The sequence below is a fragment of the Telopea speciosissima genome, chromosome 8 (assembly GCF_018873765.1).
Source record: "Telopea speciosissima isolate NSW1024214 ecotype Mountain lineage chromosome 8, Tspe_v1, whole genome shotgun sequence".
NCBI classification, from domain to species: Eukaryota; Viridiplantae; Streptophyta; class Magnoliopsida; order Proteales; family Proteaceae; genus Telopea; species Telopea speciosissima.
The window spans coordinates 22,761,271-22,774,204 of record NC_057923.1 but is presented as its reverse complement, the minus strand read 5'-3'; the positions used below and the strand labels follow the sequence as shown (position 1 = coordinate 22,774,204).

Sequence of the window (12,934 nt, the reverse complement as noted above, 5' to 3'; positions counted from 1 at the left end):
GGCTCGAACCGATTCAAGCCACATTGAATGATTCGATCCCCGATCCCAATTGTTAAAACCGTGATGTACTAAGGACAAAATTAGATGGGGGACAAGCATAGATTTGGAAACGAAAGATACGCTTCCCCAATACCCAAATCCCACTCCAAGACCACATGAAAACTGGTCCGAGTGGTGATAAAGACAAAATTAGATGGGGACGACCGTAGATTTGGGGAGGAAGACAGATGTGTAAGGTTGTCAAAGGATTCACTCACTATGTTGGCCCCACAATGGAAAAGGCTGTCTGAGACTAAGGCGTACAGCCGTACCCTGCACCTCTTTATATTTAATTTTGACAAGAAAACTCTGGGTCTCTAGACTTTCACGCTTGCACTGGCCAATGAGAGTGTGCACATAAACATTGGCTTGGATGAGATTTTTGTCTTCCATGAGGTTAGTGCGATACTGTGTCTAGGTAGAGGAGTTTGGCCATGCGATTAGATAACGTTCTTTTTCTCGTCATTTTATATTAATTTTTTGGGTGAGTGTTCTTGTCGGAGGAGTGTGGCCCCTGCACACACAAGGGGCTAATGAGAGTGAGAGCAAAAATATCATGGGGGTGAGATTTCTACCTTTCATAAGGGGCAAGGCGGTCATTTCATCGCCAACTGTGTTAGGGCATGGGCGGTATACACTCCTCAGAACTTTTCTCCAAATTTTTTTAAGGAAAGAGAAACAATGATTTAAAAAACCAATAACATGAGAAGGTATAACGCACTCTGCTTGCTCAGAGAATCCTCTTCTTCTTCTTTTTTCCCCTTAAAAACCTGGTTAGTTGAAGGTCTCAATCCAGCCATCACCTTTGTGACCCTATAAATTTCGGCACACTCTTCTTCCCATTATTACTTCAGCGTTTCAAGCTTTCAATGGATCTTCGTCTTCTCTTTATCGTTGCTTTTCTTTCTGTAAGAGCAATTATTTATGGATTTTCATCATCTCAACCGTAATAATATGGATAGTAGCGTCTTTTTATCCTCTCAAGTATTGGGTGGACGATCGGATTCCCAAGTGTAGTGCATTGGGCAGTGCACCGCACTTGAAATGATAAATTTCCATTCATTCAGAGTAGTTTGATAAATCTAAGTCTAAGACATTATATTTTTCTTTATTTTGAGACTAGATTTAAATTTGTTAATTGCAGCTCGCCCTAGTAGTAAGTCATGCAACTCAACCTTCTGTGGATTATTGGCAATCAAAGCTGCCAAACACACCTATGCCAAAAGCAATCCGAGACCTATTACCATCTGATTCTGGTTTGTTCTCAAAGCTTTGTCAAGATATTAGTCCTTTTGTTAGGTGTTTGACTAATATTCTTCTTGTTGTTGCTGAATTAGCAGGTGTGACAGAAGAGAAGAGTACTTCAGTAAACGTAGGGAATGGTGGTGTAAATGTTAACACCGGTAAGGGCACAAGTGTCAATGTTGGACGTAAAGGTGTAGGTGTGAGTACTGGTAGTGGAACAAATGTTGGGGTTGGAAAGGGTGGAGTATCGGTACACACAGGCACAAAGGGAAAGCCTGTGGTCGTCAACGTTAATCCCAACTATTTCAAATACTTTTACGCTCCTTCTGAGGATCAACTCCAAGATAACCCAAACGTGGCTCTCTTCTTCCAAGAAAAAGACTTGCACCAAGGCACCACCATGAACTTACACTTCATTAAGACCACACAAGGAGCCACCTTCTTGTCACGCCAAGAGGCAAATACTATACCCTTTTCTTCTAACAAATTCTCTGATATCTTACAACAATTCTCAGTCAAACCAGGATCTAAAGAAGCACAAACCATGAAGAACACAATCCAAGATTGTGAGGAACCAACCATACAAGGAGAAGACAAGTATTGTGCAACTTCATTGGAGTCTATGGTTGATTTCAGCACTTCAAAGCTTGGAACTAATAATGTTCAGGCCGTGTCGACTGAGGTCGATAAGGAGGAAACTCAGAAGCAGCAATACACCATGACAAGAGATGTGCAAAAGATGCCAAGTAATGAGGCTGTGGTGTGTCATAGTGAGCCTTATGTGTATGCTGTTTTCTATTGTCATTCCACGGACAGCATAAGGGCTTACAAGGTTCCAATGGTTGGTGCTGATGGAACAAAGGCTAATGCTGTTGCTGTGTGTCACACCGACACTTCCAAATGGAATCCTAAGCACCTAGCCTTCCAAGTACTTAAGGTTAAGCCTGGTACTGTTCCTGTGTGTCACTTTCTTCCAGAAGATCATGTTGTTTGGGTTTCCAAGTAGAAGGGAACAGGGCATAACACCATATATATATTTCCTGCTTTGGGTTTGCTTGTTTAGCATGTAGGATATCTATGCATGTAATATCTACTTCGTACTTCACCCCTTCTAGAACTGCTTTGTTCACATACGATATAGTATAGTTTGATGGACATGTTCGTATTTAATAATAATAATGTAATAATAAATATTTTCGTTTGCCTGAAAAGCAAAAAAAGATCAATAATGACTACTTGGTTATTGATTTGGATTAATGATCATCTATTAGTTTGAAGATTTTCAATCCATTCTATTTTTTTTTCCATATTTATAGTGTATAAATATGATTATCACGTAGCATCTTTAGAATTTTGGTGTAAACACCCCCAACCCCCCTAGTGAGGGGAAGGGGGTAATTTATTTATATATCATCGAGTAGTACACATGGAAGGAGAAGAACACATCTCCATAATCCAAGGATCGGAATTGGCCAGACTGTCGCACCGGTTACCGAGCGTGCCCTCCTGGCAAGGGTGTCAGCAATGCTGTTAATCTCCCTTAATTGGAATGTAGTCAAAGGTACAATATTCAAAATAGGAAGACAAATACAGAATATCATCCAAGATAGGATGCAAATACAAAGGTGAGGCTTGATGTCAATGCTATAGAGGAGTTACCACGCTCTTGCAATCACTCTCAATGATGATGCATCTAAAATCCTCAGAGACAGCTTCAAGCAAAGCCGCTCGAATACACAATGCTTCACCCATTTCTAGTTCTTCAAATTGACATGGATTTGAAGAATCAATATGAGGAAGAAGGATTTTTTTTTTATTCCAGAAATTCATAAGTAATTAACATTTTGTTACCACTATTTTCGGCATTATTTAAGGAGTGAGTTGAAGATGTGTAGGCGTGCCATAAAATTAATTGAATTCAACTTCTAATCAGGTAAGAATGGGTTCTTTCCAGTGCCTCAGTAACTCCAAGGACTTTTAAATGTAAAGATTGCAATGCCAAGAAGAAGAAAAAAGAAATCAAATTACTTACTTGCAGAACGTATCTGTTGAAGTCCTTACAACTCACCAACTCCGAATTGACGAGGCGTACAACTTGGTATTTACACTACAACTACTCTACGACCAAATTGCTTACTTCCCAGAAACGAATTTGTTGAAGTCTTCACAACTCTGGCAGCCACGAACTGTTGAAGCTTACAACTTGATAATAAGGAACGTCTTTTGAAAAGACATATTAGTGGAGTTATTCTTCAAGCAAGATCTAAATTTTTTTTTTTTTTTTTGGTGTTACAATCTAAAATTCTACATTATCCCTACTCCTAAGATAAAAGATAAATTTGGTGTGTTGATTTTTGGGGTCTGTTCTTCATCGCCAACATTCCTTTTATAGTTGTTGTTAGTAAAGGTGGCTAAGTAACTTCCCACGATCTCTCATCTTCCTCATCAGTTGTAACCACCTTTGGATGCAAAACGATGGATTGATTATTGAATTATCAGTGCCACCCCCTAACGTTTGCCTATATGTTAAAGCACACCCACTAACTACCATAATATCAATCGCCTCCCTTGCTTTACCAAACTAATTACACATAGACCCCCTACCATTGGTTAAGAGCTATTAAGTGGTGATGTCAACAGCTTAATATTTTTAAAAGATAATTCTGCCCTTCTTAGTGGGCGAAGTACCTAATCTACCCTTTCAATTAAAACACCCTCAAACCCTTCTTCCTCACACTCAGCCGACGACTTTAGAGAACACCCACTGCAACATACCGTCTTCTGAAGAAGAGATCTACTAAGGCGACCAAAGCAGCTCGACGTCAATCGAAGAAAATTTATGAGGCCCCGACGACCATCTTCCTCGCTCCGACGAGTATAGTAGACACCCCCAACCACGTGTGTGCATGCAGACAAGGGAGAATGATTTTTTTTTTGCAGTAGAGATTAGATGAATTGAGAGATACATATCTCGAAGAATTAGTTTAGTTTTATGCCATGTAGATCAATGGCAGAAGCTATTTACCTACTGAGGAGACTCATGGAAAGATGTAGAGATACCAAGAAGGATCTCCATTTGGTCTTTATTGACCTAGAAAAGGCCTATAACAAGTATCTAGAGACTTAATCCGACATGTTCTTGTGAAGAGAGGGGTGTCAAGTAAATATATTGATGTAATTAAATAGATGTATGAGGGCATGGCGACTAGTGTGAGATCTGTGGGAGACCAAAGCAAGGAATTCTCAATTATGATTGGGTTACACCTGGGATCGGCTCTAAGCCCTTATTTGTTTGCACTTATCATGGATGAACTAACCAAGAGCATTAAAGACGAGGTCCCGAGGTGTATGCTCTTCGTTGATGATATCGTTTTGGTAGACGAGACTAAAGCAGGGATCAACGCTAAGGTAGAGATGTAGAGATCAACCCTTAAATCAAAAGGCTTTAAGATTAGCAGATCTAAGACGGAGTATATGAAGTGTAAATTTAGAAACACTTCGATGGATGATGACATGGTGAAAATTGAGGAGATAGAGATACCGCAAAGTGACTATTTTAGATATATGGGGTCAACCGTAAATAAAGAAGGTGATATAGATGATGATGTTTTATGGAGAATTAAAGTGGGATGGATGAAGTGGAGAGGTGCAACTAGAATACTGTGCGATCGACGTATTCCTTTAAAGCTTAAAGGAAAGTTTTATAGGATTGTTGTTCGACCGACTATGATGTATTGGGCTGAATGTTGGGTTGTTAAGAAGGGTTATATAGAGAAGCTACGCGTTATAGAGATGAAGATGTTAAGATGGATGTGCGACAAAACTATAAAGGATAAAATAAGAAATGAACATATTAGACTGATTTGGGAGTTGCCCTGATCAATGACAAGCTTCGAGAATGTCATTTGAGGTGGTATGGCCATGTTCAACGAAGGCCTGAGGATGCTCCAGTATGGAGGAGTGATTTGATCCTGATTGAACAAGCTAAAAGAGCTAGGGGCAGGCCTAAAATGACCATAGGAGAGGTTGTGAGGAATGACATGCATAGTTTGGCTCTTGTACCTAACCTCGTATAGAGCTTAGGGGTGTTAATAAAGCCTAGCTGGCCCGAACCCGCCTTGAGCCCGGACCGGACCCGACCTTGATTTTTTAGCCCGAAGGGCAGGATTGGGTTTAGTTATAGTCTGGCCCTGGCAGGTTCGGGTTTAGACCTCGGGCTTAGCCCGACCTAGCCCAACCCTGTATTAATTATAAGTGTATAACACTGTATATATATATAGCCTAACTAAAAAGAATTAAAAAGCAAAAGACAAAAAAAAGCCCTAAGGGCACATACGGCTAAACCCCGAAATCCCTTTAACGCTTTTTAGTTTTCAACTTTTCATCCTAATCGCTATAAGGGAGTAAGGGCGCCGCTCGTTGCCTTCCTCCTTCCCTCGGTCTCCTTCCCTGAGTTCCTTGTACCTGCTTCAATTCCCTACTATTGACGATCAATCGCTCTACGTAATCAAATCTTTTTTGTTTTTTTTATTCCCCCCTGTTGTTTACTTGTTGAATGAGTTCTGGGAATATCTCTGCTTCCCCTTCTTTCCCTCTTCACCATCTCTCATTCCCTCTTTACCTATAATGGTGGAGATGTTCTACTAGAGCTCGATGAAAGAAGACATTCTTGTTTTGTTGAAAACCAGTAGAGTAAATATATACTAGAAACCTAAGTTCCAATGATGCAGGTCGTTCAAACATCACCCAGAAGTGTTGTAGTTGTGAAAGCGGCTTTATCAGAAAGAACAAACTTTCATTTGGATCCTTGTAGCAGAGATTGTAGGGAATGCTTGTGTCCCAGGAAGAATAAGGCAGACCTTGGATTGAAGTAGCTTCGACTTGGAACATTGGGTTCATCGTATTGATTGTGTCGTTATGTGACCAAAAATAAAACCCTAATTAAACTAATTAGAATAGTGGTAAATAGGGATCGAATCCACGGGAAACTGAAAGACTAAATTTATTAAAATTGATGTGAATGTTGTTTTGAAAATCAAATTTGCAAAATTCAAAACTAATTAAAACTAAGTAAAAGCTAATTAACAATGAGGTGAATTAATGAGAAGAAACTATCCTTAGGTTTTGAATCCGTTGTGGCATTATTACCTAATCTCTGGCGCATACTTCTGTTCACTAGAACTACAAGTTCCAATGCAACCACAAAAAGAAATATGATTCCAGGCTACCCCAAGTATAACCAATCCTGTCAAGCATTATTGTCTATTGCTTTCGCTTAGCACACTTAGTTTGATTGGTTAAAGATTATCTTCGGTGTTACCAAAAATCTCATGAAAACCATTATTTGAATAGAACAAGTGAATCACATAGTCAAATATTCTAAATTGATTTAACTATTAAAAACCATCCACAAGGGAAGGGGTCTTTAACATCAAACAATCAAGTATACTTTACAGTCAGAAATCTAATAATAATTAACCAAAATTTCATCTAAACCTAAGGATAGAAAGGAGACTTAGCCGCTCATGGTGCGAGTCAACAAGAGGACGCTTTGGAAACGATGATCCATGGAGTCAAAACACAAGAGGACGGCGATGCGACGACAATGGTGATGACGAGGCTGTTGAAACGATGAGAGCAAGGTTGATCCGCGCACTAGTTCCCAAGATAAAACGTGGAGAAGAAAAGGATTGAGAGAGAAGAATAATGGTGGGATGATGGAAGGGAGCTATGCTGGATCGTGGATGGCTGCTGGTTCCAGATCCCCCAAAAATAAAAGAAAAACGAAGGATTCCCTTAGAGATAGGAGATCGTGAGTGAGATTTTGGGGTTGAAATGGACGTGAGGTGGAAGGATTTTGTGAGAGATTTGAAAAGAGAGACTGGGAGAGAGAGAAGGCATGATAGAGATTGAAAAGGATTGGGGAGAGAGAAGATGTGAGAGAGGTAGGAGAGTGAGCACCGTGTGAGAATAGGGAAGGGAGAGAGATAATTAGAGAAGGGGAGAGAATTTAACCTATTTATTTAAATCTAAAAATCAATCTAAATTTTAAATTTGGTTAAAATCCTCTTTTTGAAAATATCTCTCCATCTTGGCCCCAGATGGATCCAATCTGAGAATTAAAGTTGCTCTAATTAATGTTCCGGACAATATGAGTCCAATATCGGATATCTTCTGAAAATTTTCCAATTTTTTGAAATTATGATTATGCCCTTGTACTTGATTTTCCTTTGTTGCCCAATTTCCTGGTCATACTTCTAATTTAAGGTGAAATCTCTTCAATGCCCTTGGGTCTTCAGTGAAACTTCTTCCCATATCACCCTTGATCACATGTGAGTCGATCTATGGGTAGACTGGTGCCTAGATTGCATCAAATCCTTCCATTCAACATCTTTTATGCGCATGACCCTGTCACACCCTACAATCACAATTACATAGCAAAATGGAATTAATTAAACCAAAGATATTAAATTGGAACCAACAATTAAATAGAAATCAATGCATAATAACAGCCCGATCATGTATAGATACATATACATGACCATGTCAAAGATTACTGAAAGTCTAGAACCCAAGAACCTGTGTTTGATCAGATTGTAATTTTAAGCCAATGAAACTTTGTACCATAGATTCAGTTACAAGCTTTTTTTTTTTTTTTTTTGGGTAATGACTCAACTACAAATGTGTTGCTTTTGTTTTCTAGTACTCAAAAGAATCCTCAAGCTCTCTCTCTACAACCTTCAAGCTGTCTCATTGCTACTCCAGGTATCTCTCTCTCTCTGCAATAGGATTGTGTTCCCTTTCGCCCTATCTGGTTTTAAATTTGAATCCTTTCAACTGTTAGCCTGTTACGTACGGATTACTGAGAGCTAGGAAATATAAATTGATCTGTTATAGATTTATGATTTGATTGGATTTGATTTTTTATTTGTTAGCCTGTTACAATATATCTCTTTTTTTTTTTTGCTGATTGGCTGATTGAATAGGTTGAATTCGATTTTTGGTGTGTGTTGGTATGATCAAGTGACAGGTGTAGGTGATGCAGATAGTTTCTTTATTTTTATGGTAAGTACAATAACGAAGGAGATTGGTTTCTTTGTTTGAGATAGTTACTTAGTTTACCATAGTTTATGTTTTTTAGGATGGAGTTAGGAGTATTGTTTTTCCTTTATATATTGGGTGGGAGCCAATGAAAAAGATGAATGAGAATGGATTTTGAGTTTCATTGAGTGTGCCTATGTGCTTGTGGTTGTGTGATCTCTCCCTCTTTCCCTCTCTCTCCTTCCCCTCTTATTCTTCTTCTACAAAAGATTTTTTTTTTAAATATAGACAATTACTTGATCTAGCTGCAAGTATTAATTTCATGGGATTACAAACAAAAATCAGGGTCAATGTCAATCAGGGCCAACCGACCCTGCCTGATCCAATCAGGGCTGGATCGGGATAGGGAAAACCCTGGTAGGGTCGGATTGGATTGAGGGTTTCTTAGGCCCTGCCAAGGTTGGGTTGGGCTTGGGTTTAGGTTAAGGCCCTTAGGGTTGGGTTAGGGTTTAGGGTAGGCCCGGCCCAACCCGACCCATTGAGACCCATAATAGAGCCTGTTGGAGGGTAAAGATCCATGTAAGGATGTAAACGAATATAATTCGTTCGGATAGTGGCATTATCATGTTCGTATCCGATTATATTCGGATTGATTCGGATAATATCCTCTTAGTTTTCGGACGGATTCAGATAATACTTGAGAGTCCAGCACTTACCCTTTCTGCTACTCTTCTTAGTCTTTAATTTTCTTACATTTTTTACTTTTTATTTTATCGTGTATTTATTTTAATAGATATGATATTCCATGTATCACAGTGCATAAAACGATATATATAAACCAATAAAAAATCTAGAAAAAGAATCACATTATCTTAACTTATAAAATTATAAAAATAAGAAAACAAAATCCAATAAGGTAACTTAATCGGATAGACGGACACAAAGATATATTTCAGACATTTTATTACCGTCGGATTGCTAAACGAATCGGATAATAATCTGTCAGATAGGGGGATTATCATATTTGTATCCGATTAGTTTTCGGATGGATTCAGATTCTCCTAAACGGATACGAATGCAGATCAAATATGGATTTTTAAATATCGATTGACATCCTTATATCCATGTTGCCGATCTCATATAGCTAAGATTTTCCTAACTCCCTACGTTGGGACTCTTTCCTCTTACTCTCATTTCTCTTTTTTGCACTTCTCATCTCTTATGTCTTTATTTCTTGCTTTTCTCTTACTTTGATTCGCCAGGATCCATGTAGCCGACCCCATTTAGATGTGATAAGGCTTAGTTTGTTGTTGGTAACCTAGAAGGACTTTATATTAGGTCACTTGGCGTGGTATGAGAACCCAACTAGAAAATATGTCCAAGTGATATGATTTAACATTAGAATAAGGCTATTTATAGCATTGGTGGTCAATTGAGCGGCCGACCGGTTTTGGGTTGAGTAGTTAAGCTATGAGCATTTTAGATGTCTACTGGTACACGATTTGCTTGTTACCGAGAGCACCCTTGATCAGATGAACGATCAGTTTGGTTGACCGATTTATTGACTAGAGGAAGTTTGAGAGGTGTTCTTCGTAGTCTACAAGGCTATGGCCAACTGACTCTGTATAGTGGTCGACCAGAGTTCAAAAAATAGATTCATTAGAACATACAACAACTAGTTTTTTTTGTTTATTATAATTAGGTTTATAAAGAGTGAAATAACTTGAGTTTTAAAAAGGACTTTCGCAAAAATTGTGGAAACTCTGCCGCGCTAAAATGTGAAGCATTCCACCACCTATATGCGTCAATTGTAAATCTAATGAGCTATTGAGAAAAGAGACTGAGAGCTACAACTTGAAAATTAATTCAGCCACTGAGCATGAGCCACAAAGCAAAGGGGATCAACATATGTGCTAAAACGTGCATATTTGCCTGTAAAAGAGGTAACTTGTGTTTTGGCTTTTGAGCCGTTGTGAATCACTTTATAGTGATTATGTTCTGATCATAGGGTGATTAGTGAAAGGGTTGATAGTTCCTTGAAACTATTGTGAAGTGTTTCTCCTACATTGCAAGGAGAATGTGGTTGAGTGTTTCTCCTACCTTCCAAGAAGATTGGTTCAATGGAATTCCAAACAGGTGAGGGCTTTGGGAGTGGACGTAGGACACTATTGAGGCTTGCCAAACTACTATAAATCTGTGTGTGCACTCTCTCTTTTTCATTAACATTTGATTGAGGTTTTGAGAAAGCTATTGCAAAGATAGTGTAGAGGATTTTTAATTGGGCTAAGATTCTGCATTAACCCAATTCGACTCCATCTTTGATTGCCTTCATAATCCTATAGGGTTCATTTTGATTCCATTACATATTTGGTATGATCGGAATTTGAGGTGGTTTGAAGGTAATTTCAGACATTCAAAGGTTGTTTTAAATCATATCTGTGATGAAATAAAAATAAGATTAGTAGATGATCTTATCTCTCGGATATTGGGAAATCTTTTCTTGGAATCCTTCTCCAAGTCACATTGTTGAAGTTACTTGGTGCAAATTAAAGATGGATTGGAGAAAGTTGAACATTGACGATTGTTCGTTAGAATCTCGGTCATACAAGTGCTGGTAGGATTATTATAAATTCAGTTGGAATGCTTGAAGGTTTTTTTGCTTCTTATTTGGGTGTCCATACAAGCTTCTATGCTGAATTCTTTGTTTTTTTTTTTTTTTCCTTAGGTATTGAGCTGGCGAGAGAGAAGGAATTCAGTTCTTATGGATAGAATGTGACTCTAATGGAATGAGTGGTTCTTTGTGTTTCGAATCAAAACATTCCATGGAATTTCTAGTAGATATGGATTCACTCTAAGGCATATCTAGCCTTATAACTTGGAGGATTAGTCACGGTAACAGAGAGACAAATTCATTGGGTTTTGGCATTTCCAGGACATCCCAAATGATATCCAATGTTTGTCCATCATGATATCATTTGGGATGTCTTGGAAAGGCCAAAATTCAAAATTTGAATAATGAGGTTATGAATAATATCTGGTAGTTCTTTACTCTGTCATTTTTATCTTGAGTTTTTTGTCGATGGCATTGACGAAGGTGGATCCTTAAGTACGTGTTTGGTTGAAGGAGTCTGACGAGTCAAATCCCATCGAACCCAGATTCTGTATTTTTTTCGTGTTTGGTTTCTCAGAACATGGCTCCGTGTTGGAATCCGCAGATTCACAGGAGTCCACATTTAAAGCTATATTGAGAATCCAATAAAATTCACCCCTTGGGGTAAATTCAGCAATGAATCCACGCGAGTCCACCTTCTCTGTTTCTCTCTCTCTCTCTCTCGCTCTCTCGATTCTTGCTCTCCATTCCAGAGCAAAATGTTAAAACCAAAAAACCACTCAAAAGCCTGACTCTGAAGTGCTAACCTCCAGTCGAGCCAAAGCTGCGCTTCATCGTCTTCCCCAACTATTTGGGATAATTTTTGTGAGCAACTGTGCCTTCTCTCTTCTTCTCGGTCAGCAATTTCTTCATATTTTCTCATTCTCCCTTCAACTGTGACTTCCCTCTTCTTCTTCTACTTCTTCTCGGTCTGCAATTTCTTCACATTCTCCCATTATCCCTTCTTCTTCTTCTTCTCCTCGGTCTGCAACTCCCTTTCTTCTACTTCTTTTTCTTCTTCCTCCCTGTGTAAGAGATCTAAAATCGGAGAGGCATTTTCCTCCAAATTATAAGGTTAACTTTGGATTTGTAAACCCTAACTGAATTTCACTTTTGATGTTGAAATTTGTTAAGTTATTTTGTGTTTGTTGTTCTATTGCAGGCCTATTAAACCCTAACCACCAAAATCGGAATGATTCCTACTGAAAGACTCAGTGTAATCAAATAGTTTTACAGATGGATTCAAGATGATTCCAATTGATAGACCCTGATAGTTTTTTTTTTTCTCTCAACTATGAATTCACATGAACCAGATTCGTATGAAGCAGATCCAAAATCAGAATCTGACTCGTCCGACTCCTTCAACCAAACACGTACTAAGTCAATGTGTCCTCTTTTGCTTTTGTCTTGCTCTCCTATTGATGAGTTTGACTTGCTCTCCAATTGATGACAATGCCGAAGGTGGGAGGTCAATTCAAAATTGTATTTTTTTGTTTGCAAATAATGGGATGTAAATCCTGTACACATCATTATAATTTCTAATATATAACTTTGTTGATCTTTAGCAAAAAATAAAAATAATAATAAGGGAAAGAGAACGCCACTCGGTTGTGCAACACACGCCGCCCCTGCGCCCAGATACAAGGGCGCACAAAATGATCGCCGTGCCCCTGATCATTTCCATCTTTCCAGGGGATGCGGCAGTCATTACGCGCCCGTTGTGTCTGTCATAGGGGCAGCGTGCACTGAACGACCGGGTGGCGTTCTTACTCCCTAAAAATAAAAACTTAGGCTTAATGGCTTAGTTTGGGTTTGACCTATTACTAACCCCGATCCAGCCCAACCGAAACTGGACCAAACCGACCGATTGACACCCCTTGATCTTCGCATTTATGAAATTTTTGTCTCATGGTTCTTAGCCGTTAACTTTAGTCTTCAGCTTCCCCATCAACAGAGCTT

General features: G+C 38.8%; 1 protein-coding gene across 4 annotated transcripts; it reads left to right on the top strand.

Moving 5' to 3' along the window:
• The first annotated feature begins 898 nt into the window (after positions 1-898).
• LOC122670908 (BURP domain protein RD22-like) lies at positions 899-12,791 on the top strand. 4 transcript variants are annotated; one of them, XM_043867940.1, is made up of 5 exons: positions 903-947; positions 1,184-1,292; positions 1,383-1,403; positions 1,437-2,333; positions 12,781-12,791. In XM_043867940.1, the coding sequence occupies exons 1-4, from the start codon at positions 909-911 to the stop codon at positions 2,288-2,290; spliced, it is 1,023 nt and encodes a 340-aa protein (XP_043723875.1). In that variant the 5' UTR covers positions 903-908; the 3' UTR covers positions 2,291-2,333; positions 12,781-12,791. The 4 variants fall into 4 exon arrangements, with proteins under 4 accessions (XP_043723872.1, XP_043723875.1, XP_043723874.1 ...); XM_043867939.1 differs by having other exon boundaries at positions 1,184-1,295; positions 1,380-1,403; XM_043867938.1 differs by having other exon boundaries at positions 1,184-1,295; positions 1,380-2,333.
• The last annotated feature ends 143 nt before the right edge of the window (positions 12,792-12,934 follow it).